This window comes from Mesocricetus auratus, unplaced genomic scaffold (genome assembly GCF_017639785.1).
Source record: "Mesocricetus auratus isolate SY011 unplaced genomic scaffold, BCM_Maur_2.0 Super-Scaffold_100691, whole genome shotgun sequence".
Taxonomy (NCBI): domain Eukaryota; kingdom Metazoa; phylum Chordata; class Mammalia; order Rodentia; family Cricetidae; genus Mesocricetus; species Mesocricetus auratus.
In genome coordinates this window covers 58,119,952-58,146,037 of record NW_024429267.1, presented here as the reverse complement: position 1 = coordinate 58,146,037, position 26,086 = coordinate 58,119,952, and the positions used below count along the sequence as shown (strand labels likewise).

General features: G+C 54.8%; 1 protein-coding gene across 14 annotated transcripts in view; it reads right to left on the bottom strand.

The window, feature by feature from the left end:
* Window positions 1–26,086, bottom strand: part of Trak1 (trafficking kinesin protein 1) — a 95,214-nt gene that overhangs the window by 9,512 nt on the left and 59,616 nt on the right. For 7 of the 14 annotated variants that reach the window (XM_021234260.2, XM_040739920.1, XM_040739927.1 and 4 more), the window contains 11 exons: window positions 20,871–20,987; window positions 19,185–19,285; window positions 18,389–18,497; window positions 15,998–16,076; window positions 15,187–15,317; window positions 14,324–14,398; window positions 13,448–13,585; window positions 12,603–12,679; window positions 10,999–11,238; window positions 9,820–10,136; window positions 3,879–4,232 (listed from right to left, as the gene is read on the bottom strand). In XM_021234260.2, the coding sequence (XP_021089919.1) occupies window positions 3,879–4,232; window positions 9,820–10,136; window positions 10,999–11,238; window positions 12,603–12,679; window positions 13,448–13,585; window positions 14,324–14,398; window positions 15,187–15,317; window positions 15,998–16,076; window positions 18,389–18,497; window positions 19,185–19,285; window positions 20,871–20,987 (1,738 nt within the window). Of the gene's footprint in view, window positions 1–2,697; window positions 4,233–9,819; window positions 10,137–10,998; window positions 11,239–12,602; window positions 12,680–13,447; window positions 13,586–14,323; window positions 14,399–15,186; window positions 15,318–15,997; window positions 16,077–18,388; window positions 18,498–19,184; window positions 19,286–20,276; window positions 20,409–20,870; window positions 20,988–26,086 lie in introns of those variants that run through there. The other 7 variants (XM_005082320.4, XM_040739929.1, XM_021234259.2 and 4 more) reach the window with 4 other exon arrangements.

Here is a 26,086-nt window from a genome sequence, read left to right as displayed (position 1 = left end):
TGCACTTTCTATGAACTCCTACACACACACACACACACACACACTCACCACACACAGAGGCACATGCACCACACACACACAGACACCCTCCCACACAGACACATGCACCACACACAGACACACACACGCACCACGCAGACACCTCACACACATACACACCACACACATATACAGACACACACACACAGACAGACACCTCACACACACACACCACACACATACACAGACACCCCCACACACACAGACACATGAACCACACACATACAGACACACGTACCACACACAGACCGACACCTCACATACACACACCACACACATATACAGACACACACACAGACACCTCACACACACATACCATACACATATACAGACACACACACAGAGACAGACACACCGCACACACACACACACATACATACAGACACCCCCACACCACACAGACACCCCCCAAACACACATACATACAGACACACACACAGACAGACACACACACACGCAGACACATACTTCCAGGAGTGGCCACCACATCAACAGTGGCACCCAGGGGTCTTTCCTACCAAACAAAACAAACTTGTTGAAAATGAAAGCTGCCGTCTTCAAAACCGAATGGCCTGCCCGGCGTGAGCGGAACACACGAGCTGGGGTTTGATTTTACAGACTGCCCAGCTGGTCATGGCACTGCCCTGCTTGGATGGGGAGGAGGCTGCCTTTGCCATGAGATTGCCCTTCATGAGCCAAAGAGGGGGCGAAAGCAAGGTCTTAGAGTTTCTCCTAAAAAGACAGACATCAGGGCAGGGCACAATGTGTCATAACGTAACAGCGCCTAGGAAGCATCACGTATAAACCATGTGCCCAGCTGCCATATTCATATAACACGGAGCAAAGGATGTCTAGCAGTGTTAACCCGCTCCTTCCTCCACCTGGGGCACTGTCACAATGCTTTAAATGAGACTATGCAAAATCGGTTGTTCTGACACACAGTCTAGTTATGAAGCTCAGGCTAGCCTCTGAATTCATACCCCTCCCATCTCAACCACCTGAGTGCTGGGATGCCAGATGTCTCCCCCACCTCACCAAGAAAAAAGTGGACTTAAACTGTTAATTGCTGGATTTATTGGTAGAACTTTCTAAGTGCTTAGGTTCTGGCTTCCCTCATTCTCACTTTTCTCTGCCTCTTGAATGCGTCTTTTACATAGCCTGAGTCTGGTCCTGCAGCTCTTGTGAACTTAAAAATTCTGTCTGTTGTCTGTTTCATCACCAGAAATATGTACGAATTAGGAGGCGAACCACTTTACAACACCCTGCAGAGAGGGCACGGTCAGCCTTTGAGTGCCTCTGAGGCAAGGATGAGACTACTTGAGAACAGTCTAAACTGTCAGGGAGTAAACGCAAAACTCTCTCTGGATCTTCTTCTACCAACGAGGCCCAGACCCCATGGTGTTGGCTCCTCACCCTCCCTCACCTGTGTGGGGCTGACACAGAGAGGCCAGAGAGAACCCTTGCCTGCTTGGGTGGGTTGGAGAGCAGTCTCCCATTCTCCTCGAGGGGGTGGCTGTCCTCTGTCTGAACATCCCTGTGCGCTCACAAAGGCCTCTCTCCACACAAGCAGACCCACACGGATACCCCCGGCAGCTCTAGCATCCTGGAGGTACGGATGCCAGAGAGGAAAGAAGGCTCTCCACGCTTGGCTCTGCCCCGCGGGTCTCAGGCAGGGCTATGGCCGCACTGTCCATGTTTGTTTGAGGCATCAGATCTTCCATTCTGTCGTTGCTTCTGCTTCCGGGCTGCAGATGACCGGCCCTGCTCACTTCACCAAACGCTCTTAGAGAGAGCTCTGGGTCTTCCTTCACACTGGTGGGTGTGAACAGATCATTCACTCCTTAAGGACTCAGGGACGACAGCCAGGACTGGGAAAATGTCCCCGTCCCACAGGGAACACACGGAAGGCACTTCCCTCTGCCAGAGACACCAGAAGGTCTACGAGCCAATAGTACCCGCCTTCCCTTCCAGACCCACTGGCCAGCTTCTTCATACGAGCTATGTGGACCCTCTTGTGTGGGCAGAGTGGGACTCGGTGCCACACAGACTCGGGGAAGAGGCTTGCTCCCGTGGGGCACCCGCTCTTCGCTGCCCAGACTTCCTCCTCTCCGTGGCGGGCTATTCTTTTCGTTCCTTCACTCCACAGAGCTCCTGGGCACAGCGTGGATCTGCGTTTTTTTGGATAAGGGCGTGGCAAAAAGGCTGTTTCCTGACGTCTGCCTCTGGTGGTCCTGGGGCTTGAGACACAGGAGGTCTGTTCTGAATGAGTGTGGTTTTCGTGGTCTACACCGATGCCAGAATCTTGGGGCCCAACTGCGAGTCATGTGCACTTCCGTGGGAACACAGACGGATAAGGCATGCGCCAGTCTAGAGTATTATCTTGTATGTGAGTGACAGACAGATAAACTGACTTTTGACTTCACCTTTTTCCCCCTTTGGATCTTTAGGAGAATTCAGCTGAGCCCAGCCAGCAGCACAGTCCACCCCGCTAGCTGCCAAGTGGGCTTCATTAACCCTTTCCCTCATGCAGGTCGTCCTCAATCATACACTAAAAAACACTGGTAGGGCCGGTTGGTGACTATCCTGAAAAAATGCGCTTCCTCTGTTAACTCAGGACATCAAACACTCATTAAAATGAAGTAAAATATGACCTAAAGATTGTTTCCAACGGTCCACTTTAATCTTCTAGATCATTTACAACACAACAACATGGACCCCACTTTTAAGACACGGGATTAAGGGGAGAAAGTCAAAGGATGCTTCAAAAAAGACACGTTAAAATACATTAATAAAAATGTCTACGAGGTGAGGCTCCCCACTCTACACCCCTGCCTCGGCCTCCTGGGAAACCATGGTCAAGCCCTTGACCGCAGCAGTTTGCAATTAACCTGCGGAACCCTGGCCTTGTCTTTGTCTTGGATTTCATGGCAATGTTGTGACCTCTGCAAGTTAAACTTATGAATCAGAAAGATGAATATCCTTTCTCTACATTTAGTGACCTGGGGGATGTCACAAGGATGATGGCCCTGGGGTCACTCACCTTTCCTCTTACATCCTGAGTTCTTTGTCTTCCCAGCAAACGGAGCATGTGGGTTAGCAGTAACCACGCAACACTCCAGAGGTCTCAGGAGCCCTGAGCACAAACTTCCCATCCCAGTGCAACAGGTTGGTGGGTCACCCAGTACACCCGAGTCACACTACTGACACCTGGTGGTGGGATGGAGCACTTAGCATCCAGCCTCTTTCGTAAGAGGTGAACGACATCTCTTAGTGGTTAAAGAGAGTCACTAAACACGGATTAAAAACTCCAGTTTGAATACAGGAAAGTAGCACTCCCTTCACTGAAGCTGAGCCAACACGCAGAGCTGACATGACCCTCCAGGCACCATCTAACTACTCCCTGGACTTCCGGCCGATTTTCACATCCTACTGCCTCTCACTCATCATTTCCCTAAATTTGCTCAGCTTGCTCACTTTGGGAATCCCAAGACGGTACGGGAAATGGGCCATCAGAGTCAGGGCAGGATGGCCGCCACAGAACCTGGGAACACCTGTTCTCGGGGGCCCCACACCCCCCTTTTTAGCAGCCTCTCCTGCTCCCTCTTGCACCTCCAGGATGGGCAGAGGCGCCCACCCGTCACAAAAAGCGGAGGATCTGGCCTCTGTTTTAGAAGCAGAGCCTGACGACGGGAAGGCTCTTTGCTATCACCCACACAGACGAGCAGAAGCTACAGACATAGAGTTACTACGGATGGTGCCAGGAACAGAGGTGAGCAAAGCCCAGAGCTCTGTCTCGGGTAAAGGTGTCAGGTTTACAGGACTAATTGCGGTGCCCTCACCAGACCCCTCCTCCTCCTCCTCCTCCTCCAGGCCCGCTGGCGCTGGCGGCTTGTGCATCTCCTCTGGGGAAGCCTGAGGCTGGCTGGAGTAACTTCTGCTGCCTGAGACAGTCACGTGTGCTCGGGACCTCTCACCTGAGGTCTCTGGGTGCTGAACTGGCGCGGAGGTAGCTAGGCCCGTGAGAGAGATGTGGTCACCTGTGTCGTCTTCCTCAAAGTCGTTAAGACAGTACACTTCATCCAGGTCAACGTCCAGCGTCCGGAAGCCCTTGGTGACCACACCAGGACGGGGGTCCAAGATTCCCCCAAGATGAGGCTGGGCCAGTTGCTGCCAGTGGTGAAGCGTGGCTGAACCTTGTGGGAGAGACGAAGGAGAGCAGAGGAGAAGGGAGGTTAGGGTGCCAGCTAGAGCAAGGGCTTCGCATCCTTGCCGGGGACTGTGGAGGGAACTGGGGTGGGGCTGACTGACCCTCGCAACCGGACAACAGGGCCACCTCTTGCTGTACCAGGAGGGAGCGCCGCTGGGCAGAACCAACAGTTCCTAAAGGAAGACACCCGCTACGCCCTGTGTGTCGGTGGTGTCTGGCTACAGAGAGGGTTTCAAAGCACCCGGTGCTAGACTTCGCACGATCATTTCTCTGACAGGAGAGGCCGGGGATGGTCAGACAAGAGCCACAGGAAGCTGGTAACGACAGCCTGAGAACAACCAGGGACCCAGAAAGCCACGGGATACTCAGGCACAAGCCTGCAGACCCCCACACACACAGGTTACAAAAAAACAAAACAAACAAAAAAAGGAAGGGAGATAGGTGAGGACAAGGGTTCAAGAACGAGGTAAGACGTCACAGAGGCCTAAAGCAGTAGAGCCATCTCCGTGGTGACACCAGACCCTAGGACTCAGGTGGCAGACAGCCTGTGAGGTTTGTAATAACACCCGAGTGTGTCCCTGACGACCTCACGTGTCCCAGGCGTTCTACCAAGAAGGTGTGGGATGTCGGGAAATCCCAGGTGCTGAGGCACCAAGTGACACCTCAGACAGAAAGCCGGGCCTTCCGTGTACCAGGGTGCTCACGGCCTCTAGATACCCGGGTCGGAGACAACTTGCCATGGAGGTCTTAGGAGGACTCTGAAAACGGACAGTGTCAGTCCCACTTAAAATGAAAAAGAAAAGAACACACCTTGAGCCCCAACCCTCAACACCCCTCTCCAAGGTCCACGCCAGTTTTAAGGATATACATCACTTTCTCTTTAGTAGACTTGTCCTACTGAACAGAGTAAAAAAAAAAAAAAAACTCTCTATGCACAAAAGGAAAAAAACAAAACAACAGGCCAGGCGTTGGTGGCACACTACTTTAACCCCAGCACTCGGGAGGCAGAGGCAGGCGGATCTCTGTGAGTTCGAGGCCAGCCTGATCTACAGAGTGAGTTCCAGGACAGCCAAGGCTGTTACACAGAAAAATCCTGTCTCAAAAAAACACCAAACAACAAGCCAAAATAAAACAACAAGAGGTTTAAAAGCCAAAACAAAACAAAAAATGGTATTCATACCTGTAAGGACTTCAGAAGTCCTCAACTTGGGACAAAATACAAGCTGTTTGTAGTAGTTGAAGACAAGGATGCTAACGCCCTCTAGAGGCAGGAATGGGGGTGGGTGGGGCTAAGATTTCCAGGGATGCTCAGGGTCCTGTGTGTGTGTGTGTGTGTGTGTGTGTGTGTATGTGTGTGTGTGTGTGTGTGTGTGTGTGTGTGTGTGTGAAAGATGCAGCTTCAAATTTCACCTGGTGCTGAGACCTGAAAGCCATCCTTAGGGCTCACATCCGCCAAGAGCCTGACGGAAGCCGCGGCCACAAAGGGAGATGGGCGTGGCAGGGGCACACAGGGTTTGTGGGACCTGGAGCTCCAAAAGCACCACTGCTCCATAAATCTAACCTACATCAGAAACTGCAGTACCGCGTGCCTGCCCGATTTACACACGGTGTTGGCAGAGGATGGCACAAACAGAGGCACTTTTATAGTCTATACTCTTTTGCTTGTATGTTTCGTTTCTGGAAACAGTGTTTCTCTGTGTAACAGCCCCGGCTGTTCTGGAAATCACTGTGTGATTTCCACCAGGCTGGCCTCGAACTCAGATCTGCCGGCCTCTGCCTCGCCAGTGCTGGTGTAAGTCACATCCCAACCTCATATTGTAGCATTATCTGCATGCACATTGTAAGTAGCCCTGCGCGCGCGCACGCACGCACGCACGCACACACACACACACACACACACACACACACACACACACACACGCCCCGTAAGGGTTTCTTTGACCTAGCTGCAATGGGACTTGGCAGGAACTCTGCAAGACCTCCACTACACAGAGATAATGCAAGAAGAGTATCATTAGGGATAGGGAACACACCAGCACTGTGAAACGCAGAGACAAGGCTGACTCTCTGACCAGAATGACTGTCTGCCTCAGTTTCCCCTCCCTGTATAATTTGCTGGCCTGAGATGAGTCGGAAGACAGAACTCTGGCGGGTGAGCCTGCTGTCTTCTCTACTGTCAGGACTTTGAATAAAAGACAGCTTGAAGCCTCCGTTCCTGCCTCTGCTTTGCGGGCATTTGGCTGGAATGATGGCATGTGAGCTCCATGTTCCAACAAAAACTCACTGAGCTCTGCATGGAGGCAGAGCAACTCCCCAGGAGTTGCAAATGGGGGGGGGGGGATGGAAGGTCCTGAAGCTGCGTGACTGAACTAGTGGTATGTGAGCCGGAACGTGAGTGTGTGGTCCGGGAACGTGGGCTCGGTGGGGAGCAGGGTCTGGCCACCAGCTGTACAGGTGACATCAATGACCCACGGCAGAACTTCCAGGGGGAAATGTCCAGGGCCCAGCAGGAGGGCCAGACACACAGCGAGGATACCTCTGCCACCTCTGACAGTCCCCATTCACAATATCCATGTGCTTTCTCACAAGTCAGAGCCATCACCATAGCCAACTGGGACATCCCCTAAGTCAGCACACTGTTTTATCAGGCATTTACTGAGTGTCGACACACCTAAGTCCTTCAACTTTTGGGACCGCCCTGCTGTCTCTGTTTCACAGATTAGGACAGTGAGCATTGGGAAAGAGAGAGACACTAGCCAGAGGTTGTATTAACAAGCAGCTCATCTGGGATTAAAATGGAGGCCTGTGGCATCTTCCCTGCAACTCTCAGCAGAGAGACAACCCCCAGCTCCCACATGAGCCCCATGAACCCAGCCAATAGCAAGCCCAGATGGTGACTGTGACCAGAAACTTTCAAATACGCAGACCCGAAAGCTGTGTCAGCCTCGGCTGTGATTTTAGTTGTGGTAACAGTGGATCTCAGGAGCACTCTCTTCTTGGCTGGTTCTGAGGCTCCAGCTATTCAAGGGGCCCAGGACCCGAGACAGGAACGCTCAATTCCCCAACTGCCATCTCCCGGCTCCATCGCCCATGCCTGAAATCTTTCCTTTGATGTGGGAAGCAGGGTTAAAAGTTACCATGAATCACACCTCACCCAGAGGTGTGCACACGCTGAATGCCCCTCTCCTCTGTCCCATCTCACTCTCCAACCTGGCTTCTTTTCTCTGTCCAACAGGAAGCAGGAAAAGCCCTATGCTATTGGCTACTACTCATCACTCCCTCCATCTAAGATGCTCCTCCCACCCACAGGCAGAACGCGGAGGACTACAGCCTGGACTCAGGCGTTTTAAGACAGACGTCTCTGTCTCTCTCTCTTCAATATCCTGTTCTTTGCTGGCAACGTGATTGACAGGGGAGAGGGAGGAGCAGATGGAGGACCCTGATTGGCTCCCGTAATTGTACCAGACAATGGCCTCGAGGGACCTCACCCCAGGTGCCTTTACCTGGACTGCTGGGGATCAAGGATAGTCTATCGGGGTCTCACCGGGCCACTGGAAACACATGTGAGACCACGACCCCAGCATAACGACCCTGGCATAATGAAGGGATCAGGTGTCAACAGCCGTAACTGGGCCCTTTAGGCCCAGGTGGCTGGATCAGGGACAAGTTTGACAGTCTTGTTTGAAAGCTGTTTGCCCTCCTAACTGATAAGGGAGACAGCTCAAGAGGAGGGCTACCTCACCCAACACAGGGCCACCGGTATGCGGGCGAGGCAAATGCCGACTGTGGAGGGGAAGGAGGAAAGGACACGTCGGTTGCCGTCTAAACATCTAAGACAGAGGTCTGAGAAACACAAAGCGAAGCCAAGGATCCGTATCACAGGGTGTGTCACAGGCCACAGAGATGAGGCACGACTTTCGATGGGAGGAATTCAACCTCATGGGGGAGCAGGATGTGAAATTCATCTTACAAATGAGTGGGGCTTCTTCTTACCCTTGCCAGAAATGTACGGGCGCAAAGTTAGAAGAAATAAAGATGAATCGGTGGAAACAAAGCTTTCAAAATCTCATCCTGCAATGCACTTGAAAAATGAACCCAAAACATTCCATAGGCCACCCAATGAAACACAGTCAAGTATGGGAAGCAGAGAGAGAGAGAGAGAGAGAGAGAGAGAGAGAGAGAGAGAGAGAGAGAGAGAGAGAGAGAGATGGTCAGTGTCTAATGAACTCTGAGACACGAAGGAAGAAACGAACAGAAAGGCGGAAAGAAAATTGCAGAAATGGAAGGTTTTATTGAAAGAAAAACCAGACATAATTGGAGGTCAGAAAACAATCACCAAGCTCACAACTGAACACACAATTAAAAAGGAGTGAGCCGCCCCTCCCTGGAGGCTAGGAAGGCCCTACTCACAGTCATAGTAAAATGAACCCCCCAAAAACTGCCCTTCCTCTTTCTTTGGGAACACAGGGGCCTGTGGCATATCACACGTCTTTACTGATCACGGCCACAGCTTGCGGGCTGCCTGGTGCCGTTCTGTAAAGCCAGCACCATCCCCGAGGCAGCAAACGCAGACAGAGGCTCAGGAGAGGAAAATAACTGTCTTCCTCTAAGCCACACGTCCGCACCTGCGTGACAGAAGTATCTGCGGCATTGAAATGTCACGGTGGTGCTCGGGTGCTTAATTAGACTGAAGCATCCAGAGATGCCCCTTAGAAGGGATAATGGTAAGAGCCGAGGAGAAAGCAGACGTGCAGACATCTGGCTTTACATCAAGACCGCGATCGCGCAGTGCTGAAGCAGGCCTCCAGCCCACCCGGGCTTCACGCTAAAGTGGGGAAAGCGGAAACTTCCGCGCACACTTGGCGGCTCCTGCAAGGCAATGGGACTCTGGGAAAACATCTGTGACATGCGAATCAGCAAAACGGTGAAGTTTTCTAAGAACTCAGTTCCTGAGGAGCCCCGGCACTACCTGCACAAGGGGCTTACTGGGGTCTAAACGGGCTGACCTCCTTCCTGCCTCCACGCTGCACGTTGCATGGGACCTGGCTCCTCCCAGCAGAGCTTACCCCCCAGAAAGCCACAAATCACAACACGTGAACACACACAACACTCCCACGTGGCTGGGGGGCCGCACTCTCAAGGCTCGGTTGGTTTGTGCTATGTGACAGTGAAAATTCTGAGAAGCCAAAGCATTCCTTCTCTGCCCTCCTCAGACCCTTGGGTTGATCCGGAAGCAGTTTTCCGTAGTGAGGACAAACGGCCATGAGCAGCCATCAGGGAAAAGGTCTGGAGCTGAGCACCTGCCACTAGGCGTGGCCCCTAAGGCACTAAAGACACCTGAGGCCCCTGAGGGCCACCTGTGGTATAGTTCCCTAGGCCGGTCCACTCCAGGAGCGCACCGTTCAAGCCACGACAGAGGCCACCTCAGAGGAACTCAAACCAGCAGCGTGGGTGGCTATCTCGAAAGAAAAATGAGTAGGTATGACAGAGGTGGCTGGCTTTCCTGTGGTGGATCAGGGCCCAGAGTGAGTCACAGAGGAGGACAGAGAGGGGCCGTGGCCCCTGGTGGTCACCTTCAAGTGGCTTCACGATCTGCAGCTTCTCGGGCAGGTAGGAGCGGCTGCTGAAGGACATGCCGGAGAAGCCGGTGAGCTCAGAGAAGCGCGAATGTGTGCCCAGGGACATGATGCTCTCGGTGGGCGTGAGTGAGCCACTGTGCAGCTCCCCCTTCTCAGCCAGCTCGCGCAGCTTCCTCTCCTGCTCCTCCTCGAAGAACCTCCGCTCAGACAGGTAGTTCTCCCGGCGCAGGGACAGACGCCTAAGCGCCGTCTCTAGGTCGTGGGAGCCTGGGGTGCCTGGGGTGCCTGGCTTCTTGTTGCGGTCCTCATTCCTGAGGAAGACAGGGAGTAAGTACCTAAGGCCGGCAAAGGGTACCGAGGACCCCTCCCCCAGGGCAAGGCCACTGGTCTGACAGGAGATGGTGTAAGGAGACTAGACCAGCCAGGATGGGGGCAGACACCTGAAGGAGTCCCTTCTGTGGCTCTGAGCTGACTTTCCTTAGGGACAGAGGGTTGCACCAGGATGGATTGAAAATTTGTTCCATAAGCATCTCCCCCCTGGTTATTCTGGAAGACCTTTTGCAAGTGGCTATTCCTGGGTACCAGGTGGGAGCCGATTCAAGGGGACCCCTTTTGCTGCTTAGATGAAAGGGCCTGGGCTCAGTTCTGAGTGAAGCCAGCTCTGACCCTGAGTAAGCAACCCTCTGTATGATTCAACCCATCCACAGCAGCTGTTTTACTAACTCAGAGGGCCAGGGTGCACAGAGTGGACGACGGGGTGGGGGTTAGGGGTTCTACAGGGCTTTAGGGAGGAGGGGAACTAACTGACCGTGACTAAGGAGAGCCCACAACTGAGACAGTCCTCTTTACCCCACCCTCTGAAGCAAGCCAGAGAGCCTGGGTCCTCCTCAGCCTCTCCAGCATCCAAGCTCCCAAGGGGCCACGGTGATGGTTCACGGGAAGTGCTTGCTAGTTTCCCCTTCAGCATGCTATGGGAAAGCGTGGTGTGGGTGACGGCCTGAGGCATCCTTCAGAAAGCACCAGTGCCGTGGATAAGGCGGGTAAACTGAGGTGTGGAGAAGTCTCACGTCACCCACCTCTCTCTGACGGTGGCCGAGGGCGGGCCCCATTCAAGGGGGGGATGCTCTCCTCCCTCCCCTCCCTGCTGCAAGAGGAGGAAAGCCCGCTGCTCACCCCAGCTCAGCTGCCTCAGTTCCCAGGAGGAGGATGCTGCTGGTCTTGTTGTCAAGGACCACGTTGCCGACATCACTGCCGTAGAAGCTGGAGCGTGGGGTGCTGACGCAGCTGGACAGGAGGGAGTTCATGGCTGAAGACTGGTTGGAGCCGGGGATGTTCATAGGGGAAGGCGTCAATGATCTCTGCTTGACCACTTGGTTGACGTTTCTCACGGTCTCGAAGACACGCTTCTGGTGGCTGGGGAGGACACGGCGGCCGTGAGCAAGGGCATCCGGGAGAACCGGAGCTTGCCCCTCCACAGGCGGGTGTCTCCAAAGAGGCGCACCCTTAGGGAGCCTGGGGCGGCCTGCTGACTGAGGGCTTCACGTGTGCCTGACTGGGGGTGTGAGCGCCTCCATCGTAGTGTGGACTAGGGAGAAGCTAGCCCAGACGACACTGACGGTCACAGATCTAGAAGCCTGACCCAGAAATAACCGCCCTGCAGTGTGGCTTTTGTCTTCAGTATGCCTGCCTCTTTCGGCTCTGCGCCGGGACGCAAGGTCGGCAGGGGCAGTGCTGGCTCACAGACACCTGCAGGGTTTGGCACGTGTAACCATCCATAGAGAAGAGAAGGCGGGACTCCAAGCCAGTCTCAAGTTCCTATCTTGAGATGATAAAGGCCTAACGAGGCTATTGTTTCTTTCTTTCTTTTTTTTTTTTACAAGACAGGGTTTCTCTGTATTGTTTTGGAGGCTGTTGGTCCATCCCGGCCTCGAACTCACAGAGATCCGCCTGCCTCTGCCTCCCGAGTGCTGGGATTAAAGGTGTGCGCCACTACCGCCCGGCTGAGGCTATTGTTTCTAAGTGCAAGAGCCCCCCAGTTTCATCTGCGTGGATCTCCCTTTAAGGAGAAAAGAGCAGGCACATCTCTGGACCAGTTGCTTTGCCTGGGGTGCCAGAGACGCACACGTACCAAAGCCAGCAGGACACTGGTCACAAAAATTCTGCCTGAGGAGTTTGGGGGAGAGGGAAAACCACCGTCCCCAGATTCCTTCTAGATGCCCCAGGGAGCTCAAGCCCGAATCTGGAGTTAGGAGGGGAACCTTAGGGACAAAGACCCCCCAGGGGTCCTCAGAAGGAAACAGACCTGGCTCGCACCGTCTCTACCATCCATGTTTCCCTCTTTAGACGAATGCTTGCCATTAAGGGGGAAGCAGGAGTTGGCGGGGAGAAGGGGAACACAGCTCCCTTCCCGTCTCCCTGGAAACTCATCAAGGGATCTTTTGCAGGTTTGCTTTGCTTCTTGAGACGGAGATGCGCTCACATGGGCCGTGGTTAAAGACAGCCTTTGCCTTCTGAGCCTCCGACCTCCACCCTTCCGTGCCAGGTTGTGCTGGGGACAGAGCTCAGGGCTCCGTGCACGCAAGGTGAGCCCGCTACCAGCCCGTGCCATCAGCACGAGGAAAGAGCAGACAGAAGGGTCAGTCTGTCGCGTCGTTTGGTTTCCCTTAACCTGACAGGGAAGGGCACAGCTGTGCGCTGGTGGTGCCTGAGGTCCACACATTAGGGGTTAAGTGAGTCGGCGTGTGGGACCCTGAGATATAAAAACCATGCAGCCATACGTGATGTCTGGGGACTCGGGCTCGTCCAGCTGCAGCTCCTTACGCATGGTGCCCTCGATCTCCGCAGCCAGTGAGTCCTGGGAAGAGACAGAGGAGGCGTCCAGTGAGTGGGGAGCATCCGTTTCTCTACAGGCCAGAGGAGCCAAAAGAAGAAACGGGGGACCCAGGAGTCTCCAGACTTCTTGCCACACCACACAGGGCTAAGGCCAAGGCGCCCCTGGGTGAGTGAGAACACAAGACCCTGACACTCATGTAGCCGTGTGTCTGGAAGCCAGTTAGTTCCAGGTTCCCTTGGCCAGACTACAGAGCTAAAACTGTGGCTCCCATGCCGGCCGGGAACTCAATGGGGGCATAGAAAAGTGTGTTCAGAACGGCGGGAACAAACGTATCTCCAAATATCAGAGCCTTCTGAGAGGCCTCAGGCCCCACAGGACACACTAAGTTACTGTCTTCCCAGGTCACCAGGTCTGCAGTCCCAGCTCCTTAGGATAATGACACCCAGGAGGCCAAGGCTGTACCTCCGACTCCTAGCCAGGCACCCACCTGCCAAGGGCTCTGTGGCTCTGCTGGGGAGAGGTCCCTGCCTCCTTGAACTGCGTCGTGAATGCTGCCACCTGTTTTCTCTGGAAGCTCTTCACCCCACCAGCTAGCCAGGACACCCCACCTGATGGGGAAGTCCTGTGTATATGTCAATAAAGCACTGTTGGCAACAGGACTAGAGAGAACAGTCTGTCCTCGGGAGGGAGGAAGCCTCCAGCGGGGCAGGCCCAGGTCCGGCCCGGGAAGGGACACGGAGCCCCCAGCAATGGCGTAGGGGACAGAGGCACACGGGAGGACCCACTCACCATGGGGAACAGGCCCAGGGAGTGGTAGCGTCGGGACGTGGTGTTGGGCACCGTCTTGTTCCGCAGGTTCTTCAGCTCCTCCTGCGCCTCGTGGAGCATCTCCATGCACTCGGCGTACTTGTCCTCCAGCTCACGCAGCTGTGGGGAGAGGCGGAGGGTCGGCCCCGAGGCAGCCGTGTGCGCCCGGTGCTGATAAACACCCGCCAGCCCTCCTGCTGCCTGAGAGGCAGAGTGACAGACGCAACGGTCTAACCAAGTCCCCAGCACCTCACGGAACCAGCGGCCCCACAGTGTGGGCCCACAGCGAAGCGGGCTGGATCCACGAGGCAGGCAGGCTTCTCCTACTGCGGGAAGGCCTCTAGATGGGACAGCTGCTAAAATGTGCACAGTGGGCAAGCCAGCTACACACTCACTGGGGGAAAGGCAAACCGGCTACCCTAGTCTCCAGCTCATCTCGCATTTCTGTTCGATACAGGGGCTTTCTATGTAGCCTGCGCTGGCCTAAACTCATAGCGATCCTCCTGCCTCAGCAACTCATGGGCTGGGATTGCAGGCACGTGCCACGATGCCCAGACTTAAGCTACACATTAGAACAGTCGTTTTACACATGCCCGTGGTATATTTTGCTCACCTATTTGGTATCTGTGAGGAACTAGAATATGCCAAGCCCTGAGCTGGTACTGAATCTAGCCTCCTTGTGCTCAGAACACCCACCAGAGGCAGCGGCAGCAGAACCCAGGTGAAAACGGAATCATGCTGTTTCGATATTAAAATGTTGGTCATGAGGGGAATGACCGAGGCTTATTGTTTGGTAGGGGCGAGGGCGTTGTCCTCACTGGAACCTCGGCCCTAGGGAACCGAGGTGGGGACACCCACCTCTGCTGTGAGTTGCCGCTGGGCATCCTTGGCAGCTCCCAGGTGCTGGACAAGCTCTTCATTTTCCACAGCACACTGAACAGGGTAAAGAGGACAAGGCACTTCCGTTAAGACACCCAGAGAAGCCCAACTCCCCCCACCCCAGTTTCCTGTCGACAGAGCCTTCTGTGAGGACCTCAGCGCCCGCCCACAGAGGAGTCTGCATCTGATGCTGGAACAGAACACGCCTTTCATATAATTAAAAACAAAAAAAGTTCTTTTCAAAAATGCTTTCATTCGCGTGAGTGCGTGTGTGCGTGTGCGTGTATGTGTGTACGTGCGTGTGTGCGTGCGTGTATGTGTGTACGTGCGTGTGTGTGTGTGTGTGTGTGTGTGCCTGCAGTGTGGAGGTCAGGGGACGACGTGTGCGTGTTGGTCCTCTCTGGGGATGGAACTCAGGTTGTCAGGCTTGGCAGCAGGCACCTTTATCCGCGGAGCCATCTCACCGGCCCCTTTCACGTAACTCTGAAGGTGGAATCTCTCCTCTTTGCTTATCTATTCTCCATAGCCCAACCCCACCCCCAGAGCAGGGCTGCTTGCTGGAGTTGCTCCCCCCCCCTTTCTGTCATCAGGCACAGGGTTCTACCACGGGACGGGCCTGCCTGGTGGAGTGAAAACCAACAGCGTGCTCCACGGTTTGTGAGAGGAAGCCCAGGGCTCCGCGTCTCTGGCTCCACCGGTTTTTACAGATTATCCTTAGGAGCCACAGGACCACAAAGACCAGAGCCTCCGCTGACATAGGGCAGCGGGGTCGGCTCCTGAGTCTGCTGAGTCATCTTAGCGTGGCCGCTGTCGTGGCAGCCGGAGACAGAGAGAAGTCTTACAGCCTTGGCCTTCTTCTGTAAGTCCACGATCTGCGACAGCAGGTGTGTGATCTCCTCCTGCTGGCGGGCAGCGTCCTCCGTCTTCTTGGCCAGCTCCTCTGAGATGCTCGCGATCTGGACGTTGGCATCTCCTGCGACAAATTAACGACAAGCGGTTGGAAAAGCACGCATGGTCCAAAGTGAGAGCCGTCTTAACGGGGAGCAGCGGAGACGGGCGTGAAGGGGGAGGGGGGTCACGGTGGGCATCTTTCCAACACAGCTCCTTCAGGCCTTCGCAGGGGCTGTGCCTCCCAGAGGGGCTGCCTCTACTGGCGAAGGCCATCCCCAGGGCAAGTCAGGTGGGCCCCAGGAAGGGAGCTGGAAGCCAGCGTCCCACCATGACGCTCCCCAGGGCTTTCCAGGGCATTTGGAGCAGGAGCCCATCTCACTAGATGTGAACACGGGGAGCTGCTCATTTCACCAATGCCCTTTTCTCTTACCTTACCTGGAAGTGTGTAACAGGGGGCATGGGAAATCGCTGATTTGGATAGCAAAGCTGCGAGCTCTGGGCCTTCGTTTTTCCAAGTCAAACCATTGACCTGGCTGACCTGAGCACCAATAATTCCAGTATTCCCGTACAAAGTTCACACTAAAATCAAACCCCACCCCACCGAGAGCATACGGCTCTGGATCCACAGACGGGGCGAAAGTTGCCGCACCGTCCGGCAGAGGCCTGCCGCTTTCAGAAAAGAAAGCCACTGAGCTATGGGTGGGTGGGGAAGGCGGTGGGGGTGTCTGGGAAGAGGAGAGCAGGCGGGAGGGGCGGACATACTCAGCTCCTTCACGCAGTCGTTCACCAGTTGCTGTTCCTTCTCCTCATAGGTGATGGTCTCCGTCTTCAGCTGGCAGGCCTGTGGATGAGGCTCAGTCAGGCAAGGGCGCTCACACAGTCAGGGAACGGCACTCACACATTCAGTCAGGCAAGGGCGCTCACACAGTCAGGGAACGGCACTCACACATTCAATCAGGCAAGGGCGCTCACACATTCAGTCAGGCAATGGCTCTCACACAGTCAGGACTGGCAGGTGGACCAGGGCCCAGGCACAGAGCTGGGCAAGCCCGGTTTCTGGGACACTCCACTCCCCTCAACATCTCTGCGCCTGCTACCATCGCACACGCATGTCCGGAGCAGATACCTCCTCATCTGCCAGCCCTGTCTAGGTAACGGGCCAGTTCCTAAAAGCAGAGTCCCGAAGGCTACGCGCCACCAGAGGGCGCCACGCACACATGTGCGCACAGGCACCAGGACGCTGAGAGGACAAGGCTATGTGCCACCAGAGGGCGCCATGCACACACGCATGCGCACAGGCTCCAGGACGCTGAGAGGCCAAGGCTATGTGCCACCAGAGGGCGCCACGCACACACGCGTATGCACAGGCCCCAGATCGCTGAGAGGCGACTGTTTGCCACTTGTTCGTGTGTGTTAAGCCCCTGTAGCTGGGACCCCTCGATGGCTCCTGCAGTGCCTAGGACGCTGCCCTGCCTAGGGCATCTATGTTCTATGAACAGCAACACAGGAATGGAGCGGCCACCACGCCAGACGGAGCTACCAGGCTCTGACATGTCATGAACTCTCTGGCTCCGACGAAGAACAGACTCACATGAAGCGTTAGAACATGGACCGTCTCAGGGGCTTGCCCAAGAAGGGGCGTGGAGTGCCATCTTAGAGCCCTAGCACTTGGGAGACTAAGGCAGGAGAGAACTGCCAGGGGCTTGGGGCTAGCCTGGGCTACATAGTGAGCTACAAGTTAGCCTGAGAGCCTGTCCAAAAACAAAAAAAGGCTGATGGTGTACACCTTTAATCCCAGAACTTGGGAGGCACAGGTGGGCAAGTCTTTGTGAGGTCGAGGCCAGCCTGGTCTACAGAGTGAGTTCCAGGACAGTCAGAGCTACATAGCGAGACCTTGTCAAAAGTCTCTCTCTCTCTTTCTGTGTGTGTGTGTGTGTGTGTGTGTGAGAGAGAGAGAGAGAGAGAGAGAGAGAGAGAGAGAGAGAGAGAGAGAGGGGGAGAGAGAGAGCGCATCCATAGGACTTTAGGTAGTTGAATGGTCTAGAGGGCTATGGTAAGGACCCTAGAGGGCTATGGTAAAGACCCGGCCACAGACAGACATGAGAATTCTAAGGACAGACACGGGCCATCAGGAATCCACACCTGGCTCGGAGTCCTTCCACCAGCTCTGGGGAGAGAGGGGCTGTGTGCCTGAGACTGGGCCAGATGCCAGAAGACTCAGGCGGGAAGCGTGGGCTCAGCGCTCTGAGCCACAGCCTGGCACGCCAAACCCGGGTGACCCACTTGGTTGTGCCGCCCTGTGGCTCCTTTCGTAAGAAATAAAGGGTTGGTGGACGTGGGGCCTGTAAGGACAGGCCATGCAAGGGAGTTCCTTGTGCCTGCTAAGGTCCAGAGGGGAGGCTCTCTGCAAGTTCAAAGTGACAGGCGGACTGTCCCTGTGGAGGGGCTCTGGGCGGTCTGGAGCCAGCTTAGGTAGGGGTCAGGGTTCAAACTTGACAGACAAGGGCTCAACACTAATTAAGACAAAAAGCACCAAATCTATTCTCGTCAGAGGTTTCGTGCCGAGGAGAAGAAAACTGTGCTTGGAGCCAGAGACGCAAATCCGGCCTTTGTCATCTATTAACCCTGACATCTTCAAACACCGGGTCTGGTACAAATGAGATCCAGAGTACCCAGCCCTTCCCCTTGGTGTGAAGACAGGAGCACTAATAACAACAGTTAACAACACAGGGGTGCCTAGGATAGCCCTTTGCTTCCCATACAGGAAACACTCAGAGGCCAAAGATCCCGGTCGCCTAGGCTCAGCCTTTCCAAGGTCACGTGTAAAGCTCTGCCTCCCTGTTCTGGTAATGGTCTTCTCAGAGTAACCCTGACCCTCAGTAAAGTGACGGCTGGTGTCACGCCCGCCTTCGGGCCATCGCTCAGGTCAAACTGTGGGAACTGGGGACACCGTGGGGTGAAGGGGAAAAGGCCTGTGCCTCCTCACTCTTCACCCGCCATGAGGGCCAGCAAGAAGCAACCCCCCCGCACACGGTCGAGCCTGCATCCGAGCACCCTGGCCCGGAGTGCAAGCTCAGGCAGGACTATGCACGTGGCACTGTCACAGGGACACCCCGCCCTTCCCGGGGAGCAAGGTCGGGGTGTGCACGCCACCTCGGATCGGAGCACAACGTTCTCCTCTTCGAGGTCCTTCAGCTTCTTCTGAAGGGAGTCCAGGTGGAAGTAGTTCTGGACGGAGGAGGACGACTCGTTTCTCTTCAGTCTGGGAGAAAAGCGTGCTCCGTCAGGGGGGCTGTGCGGAGGCCGGGAAGGGCTACCCCAAAGCTGCAGGAGCCACATTGGCTCAGAACTGGGGGCGGGGTTGGGGATCAGCTGCTTGGCCAATGCAGTTTCGAGAGCTCATGTAAGTGTCGAGATGCACGCCTGCTCACAGGCTGGTGAGATGGCTCAGGGAGCAAAACAGCCAGAGTTCAGTGCCCAGGGTCAGCATGGTGGACGGAGAAAACTAACCCCCAGCCCCCACCCCGAAAGCTGTCCTCTGGCCTTCACATGCAAGCCGTAACAAACCAAGCGATTAAACGCAGAAGTTAAGTGCTGTGCGTCTGGCGCCCGTGCAAACTCAGTGCTCGTGCTCCTGGGACCTAAGTGTTGTCATTAGCTCCGCGCGACAGCGAGGAAAGCAGCATGGAGTGAGGAAGGAGACGGGGCTGTGTGTCACAACAGAGCCGGGGCCCCAACGCGAGGGGCCTGCCTGCCGACTCTCGCAGGAGCACCCAGGCCTCTGTCCCGAGGGCTCGAGGCTCCTAGCTCTGTGCTTCCTCCGCCAGCCGAGCCCATACCGCTCTCACGAATGTACCCGGGCAAAGGGCTGCCGGGACGAGTCAGAAACCAAACGCCATACGTAAGAGGGAGACAGCCCTCGGGCTCCGGGGCCTGCGCTGTGACTTACGGGGTTGAGCAGACGGACTCGGGCTCGCTCTCCTCGGCGGCGCTGGTGTAGAACTGCAGCAGCTCATCCTTCATGGACAGCTCGTGTCGGAGTTGAGACACCTACGAGGACAGGGAAGAGGGGGCTGAGGCCTCTGGGAGGTGGTGACGTCCGTTCTGTGCGCCAACACTTACTGGTGAGGGATGATGCCCCCCCCCAATTTTGGGCTACTCAAAATTTCAAGGTGTGGACTCTGACCCCACTCAAGAAAAAAATCAACCAATGACTTGTGGGTGGGAGACTCTGTGTTCATCGTGTCTAGTTAGAAGACCAGATAGGGAATAGCAGAAGGTTCTGGAATGATCACAGGGTGGAGGGTGAGACTGTTTATTGGCTTTGCAAGCGGCCAGATGACCAGCTGGGCAAGTGGCCAGAACAATGGGCCATAATAATAAATGAAAGAGAGGCCACTCGCTTTGTCGGAGCTCGGTGCCGTCTCAGAGCCGATCTGCGCACATGCTGACTGCAGGAGGACTGCCAGGAGCAGCTCACAGACACCACCACTCCAGCCCCTCCCCCACCACGTGACCAGCACACCGCACAGCGTCCCTGGACAAGCTGGCCGGGCCCTGTTCTGCACACAGTGGTTCCGGGGAGGGATGATGAGCCCCAAAGAGGAAAGCCAGGCTGCTGCCGTCGGGTGAGACGGCTTTGCGAATGTTGCTGATTTGGGCTCAAAGCTCTCAGATAAGCAGCGGATACTGTGGGAACTTCTCATCTGCCCTTCCAGCACTCGGTGCTGATAAGCACTGGACCGAGCCAGGGAGGAGAACGCCAAGTCTGTTTTCTGGCTTGTTCTAACGCTCCCACACCACGCAGGGAGTGACTCTGTCTCCTTGGAGGATCTGCTCTGTATTACGTGCCGTGTAAGGGCTCTCCTGCCTAGAGGGACCACTCAGTGATTCTCCAAAGGGAAGTAGGACCTCAGAGTCGTCTCCCGGGAAGCAGGGCATCTGCATCCCATGGGGGGGGGGGGGGATGCTCTTCATGCAGGCTGAGGCCTCACAGAGACGGCCATGGGAAAGAGGAGGCCAGTGGGCGGCCATCGCTCACCGGCTCCTGGGTGGTGTGTCCCTCTGCTCAGAAGGACATCTTAGCCCGTGTGCTTCCTCGTCTAACTGAGGCCATTTCCCTGGGCCAGGGAAGGCAGGGACAACTCCATTTCTCCCACAACACCACAGCGCTCCAGCTCACGATCTCAGGAAGCAAGATGGAGATAAGTCCCTTCCTCACAGGTTGACTGAAAACACTAAACCCAACCGAGGAATAGCTTTAATGAAGGGAAAAAACAAAACAAAACAAAACAAAACAAAACAAAAAGGACTGACTACACCGTGGGGGTCACGGAAAAGGGTACCCTTTGGAGATGCTGAGACAGCCTGTCCCCTCTGCCCTGACAGCCGTGAGTTAAGATGCACATCATAAAAACAGCGAGTTTATACAGTGAAAGCTACATTGTTTTCTGCACTTACACGGTGACGCTGGCGTAAGAGCCGCTGGCTCTCCGCCTGCTCGCCGTGTGGGCCTGTGGGTGCTTCGTCCCAGCATAGCGGCTCTCCACGCAGAGTCTGGGCTCTCTGAGGACAAGGCCGTGCCCCTCCAACCCCGCGCCTGCCTCCCTAGCAGCTCCCAGGCTGGGGTCCTCACCTCCTCCCGGATGTGGTCCACCTGCTCTTCCAGAAGTTCGTTCCTCTCGGTTAGGGTCTTGTTCTTCTTCAGCAACGACTGACCGATGCGTGCGGCCAGCTCCAAATCCCGTTCTTTCTATGGTAGACAAGAGAGAGAATGGGGACTTAACGCTGTGCATCCTAGAGGAGTCAACAGGGCTCAGTGTCAGACGGGAGTACCCGAAAACAGTGGGGAGACTTGCAATCCTCCATCCAGGAACTTGATGCCTGCTCAAGAGCGGTAACCTTGGCCATACACGTGCTGGAGCCGCACCGGAAGAGCACGTGGAGGAGGGGAAAAAAAAGACGATTTGTTTAGTCACCGATAACCCTTCTCCCCGACTTGAGGGCAGGCACATGGGAACCAATGAGTCAGGTGGACGGACAGACGGATGGATGGGTGGGTGGGTGGATAGACAGATGGCAATTAGCAGGTGAGTGAATGGATGGGTAGAGGGAGCATGGACACATGGGTGGGCGGGCTCGCGAATAAAGCAAAGGACCGGCAGGAGGAGACACACCAGGCTGGGCTGTCTCAGGACACGGCGAGTTCATCCTTCTAACCTACAGAATGGAACTGTTTAAAATGAACTCAAACGCAATTGTATCTGTTTAGCTGGTCTCACTTTCTCACTGAGGTTTTCTTTAACTTTACTTTCAACAAAGAATTTTAACAAAGTGCAGAGAAGCCCTAGCAGCTGGTCACGCTCCAGAGGCAGGGTTTAGGAGCAGGGTGTTTTGCTAGTCCAGCCACAGCAACAGTTAGACTGGGCGAACCACACGAAGCCATGCCTACTGCCTCTGTGGGAAGAGAGGTGTCCCAGGTAGGGGACAGATGCCAACTCCAAATCCACCTCCATGGAGTCCACCTGCTTGCGTCAGACGGGAGAATGGTAAGGGGAAAGATGTTCTAGAAGACCATACCACTTTCACGGTCTATGCCGGGTACCCCGTTCGCTTGCTCTAGGAAGTGAAATCATAAAAAATAGCAGGCTGTTGCGGCGACAGCCGGGGGCTGTGACTCCACAGGCGGCACTAACTACCCTCGCGGTCTGGACATTTGTTTTCTCCAGAATCAGGAATACTATAGCGTTGTTCAAACCACAGGCTACATAACCACAGGCAAGCTGGGAAATCGATAACGTAATTGCAATCGGTATCTTGTTCGTTGGAAATAAGATAATCAATAGTTCAAAGCTCACATACGTGAAAACGAACCAGTTTCTCACAGACCGCTGTGCAGAAAGGGCCGCCAGCACGGAGAAAGGCAAATGTGGGTGGTGTGCTGATCTGGAGCAAAGCAGTCACTTTTAAGTTCTCGGGTCGGGAGAACTTCCTGTCCTCTTCTCCCGTAAGCTGGGGCAATTCCCTTTGCAAACCCCCCTTCTCATTGGTCTGGCATTTCCGGCTTTATGCAATGAACAACTTGGAGTTTGAGACGGCCCCCTTTGCTGACCACGGCTCAGTCATGTAGCAGAATGCTATGATTAAGAGCACTGACTGCTCTTCCAGAGGATCTAGGTTGGAGTCCTTACACTCACAACCTTTTGTAACTCCTGTTGCAGGGGATTTGATGCCCTCTTCTGGCCTCTGTGGGCACTAGGCACACAGCGCACAGAGAGACAAAACACTCATACACATAAAAATCAGAGAAAATAAAAAATGCTCGCCACAGGCGGGGTTACTCGTAACTTTCTATCTCTGTCTTGAGACACGCAGGCACCAGCCACCAGTTAGAGGAGAGAGGCCCAGTGCTGCCTGCTCATACGTGGTGCTGATGAACCCTAAGCCTGCCTCACACGGGAAACCACATCAAAATCTATGCCTTACATGGTCTCTAAGCCTGCCTCACACGGGAAACCACATCAAAATCTACTCCTTACATTGTCTCTAAGCATGCCTTACACGGGAAACCACATCAAAATCTACTCCTTACATTGTCTCTAAGCATGCCTTACACGGGAAACCACATCAAAATCTACTCCTTACATTGTCTCTAAGCATGCCTTACACGGGAAACCACATCAAAATCTACTCCTTACATTGTCTCTAAGCATGCCTCACACCAGAAACCACATTAAAATCTACTTACATGGCGCCACGAGTGCCATTTTCTGCTGCAGCTTTGGTCTGTGTTTGCAGAAGTGAGCAAACACCTGTAGGCAGCCTACCTTGCTTCTTTCCCGTCGTTCTTAGTCACTCAGTACATGTATGTGGAAAGGGCTCTCCACGTGGCCAGGGGACACAGTGATAGCCCAGGCAAGCAGGGGGTCTCAACCCTGCATTTGTCCACAAGGGCCACGGGGAGACGAGAAGACTCCTCACCCGGGGGGCCCTTTGTCTTTTCTCAGGCTCGGGAAGGACTTGAGGAACGGTGTGACTGAGGCTGCCCAGGACTTGGGGACCCAGAGGCAGACTCGGGATCAGAGTTAAGTCAGAATGGTTTCAGCCCACTCACCGGCAGCTGAGACTGCAATCGCAATGCCCACTGCTCTGCGGAAGCGTGGTCTCCCTAAGCCCAACTCAGGCCTGTTAAACTCCCCGCTGGAACAAGTGCCCAGCCAGCCCAGCGGGTGTTCAGAACCCAGCACTCACTGCCTGGTCCCGTTCCTCACTGCTTCCCTCCCACCAAAGCCGTTGATTTCCTACAAGCACAGAAGCGAGGGCTCGATGCCAGGAGCACTCAGGCGGTGAAGGGAGGAGCACTGCAGGCGGTAAAGCAAGGAGCACTCAGGAGGTGACAGGAGGAGCACCTCAGGCGGTGATGGGAGGAGCACTATAGGCGGTAAAGCAAGGAGCACTGCAGGCAGTAAAGCCAGGAGCACTGCAGGCGGTGAAGAGAGGAGCACTGCAGGTGGTGATGGGGGAACACTGCAGGTGGTGAAACAATGCACTACTGGAGGACATGAAGGACAAGGCTTCCCAAGGGACAGAGAGGGCTGGTGTCTAGGAGGGTGAGGACAGAGGACAGTCCAGGAAGAGAAGATGGCGTGGCCTCACACCTGCGGCCTCCGCCCTGAGAATGTCCACCACGGGCCCACGCTGGAAATCTAATCTTCATAGCAATCACCCAGGGCATGTCTACAGTGTGAACAGCGAGGAGGGACGGGGGACTCCTTACGGGCGACAGGAAACCCTGAAACTGCGGTACCATCTCCAGCCTCTCTCGTCTGTCTGGGGGTGTCTGCTGTTGTCACTTTGAGACAAGGTCTGGGTATGCAGCCCAGGTTGATCCCGAATTCCCGATCTTCCTGCACAACCGCACCTGGCTCTGCCTGGGTTTATCCGGGCAACGGACTTCCTAGGTTTCTCTTGAGAATCAAAGGCATGGGCAAGGTGTGTGTGTGTGTGTGTGTGTGTGTGTGTGTGTGTGTGTGTGTGTGTGTGTGTGTGAGTGTGGGGGTGAGTATTTGTGTGTGGGGCTAAGGAGTCACCTCTTAAGAATTTAATTCTAAAATCAAGAAAAAAGTCAGGAAAAGAGCTTGGCTTTAACCTCAGTGGCAACCAGAGTCTATAAATAACTAACTCGGGCCCCGGAACAAGCAGTCAGAATCTAGTTCTTTATTCTCTGAGAAATGAATTAAGGTGGCTTGAAAGCCTACAACCTGACATTGGCCCTTGTGACCAACACACACTGGCCGGCTGGCACTCTCCCTTCAGAGGCTTAGCCTACCTCCCACACTTGCAGTGACTCAGCTCATTCACCGATTTTAGGATAAAAAGGATAACTATGGCCAATGGAAAGCTCGCTGTTACTGGGGCAGAGAGCTGAACTCTGGGTACATTCCCAACACAGCCAATCAAGGCAGGCTTCAGGACCTCCTTCTAGTAAGGACCCTCAGCAGCGCACACACGCGCGCGCGCGTGCACACACACACACACACACACACACACCACACACAGAGCTCGAAGCTGCACTTGTACATTCCCGGGGAAACCCTGCAACATCCTGAGCGCAGCAGGCCAGGTGTGCGAACCAGCATTCCTGAACAGGCACAGAGCCCAAGCTGGCACAGCCTGGGGTGACTGTCACATGGCTGGCTGTGGCAGTCAGACTCTCAGACGCCCAGTTCCAGAGAAGGGCAGGGACTTCCTTGTGATCGCATCAGGGCCAAGGACAAAGGGAGCAGTTGCTATTTATAAAACACAGAGGTGCAGACATGATTGCCTATCAAAAATAAAACAGGAAGGCTCTACAAAGAGCCAAGGGAAGAAACTGTGCTATCAATATGACATTCTTTCCACCGGTGCAAATAGTTTTAAAGGGGAGCTCATATTTTATGCAGCCATGCTTAGTTAGAAAATTAAACAGGGAAAGGTGAATTTTAAAAAAAAAAATCTGATACGGTCTCGTGTAGCCCAGGCTAGCCTCAAACTCACTAGATAGCTGAGGAAGACCTTGAACTCCTGATCCCCCTCTACCTGGACCTTCCAATCCCTGAAGGTAACAGGCTTGCACTACCAAGCCTGGCCAAAAAGAGAGTTCTTCACACAGGGCCTCTACATAAAAGATAAGAGGCCTCTGGAAGTGGCCTCTGGATGTCACAGCAGACAGAAGGGTGGTACCCCATGGAACATCACCCCACAATGAGGCCTCGGATGTACCACCGCCGAGGACTATGGGCTGTGGAAGCCCAGGGCGGCAGGGTCCAGCTCATACTCTGAAGGTGGAAACGTCCTCCTGAAAACCAACAATATATATAATACCAGAGCCTGAGGAACAGCAAAGGCAGCCGGTGAAGACGCTATTCCCATCAGGGAGGGGGCGGCTCTGAGTCAGGGGTGGGAAGTCTTTGGGGTCTTTGCCTCCGTGCCTCAGGTCCGGGTCCCTCCTCTGTAACAGCATCTGCCATCAAGAGCACCAGTGGAATGAATGCAACAGCGGGTGGGTGGCACTTAGCTGCCTGTCAAATCTCACTCCTAACAGTGCAGCCAGAGACAGATACCCCACTGAAGGCCTGTGCGATCACTCGGCAGGAGCCCGCCCTGGCAGCTTCTGACCCAGAACGCGGGACTGGCCGGCACGGCGGCAGGGCTCCGGCGCAGACTCGCAGTCCCGTGGGCCCGTAGCGTGAGAGGGAGCCATCCAGGATCCCAAGGAGGGGTGGCAGAGGGTCCGTCTCCGATGACAGCAAGTCAGTGCGGACTGAAGAATGTGAGCCGCGGGACACTGAATGCTACCCCACAAGCTCTACG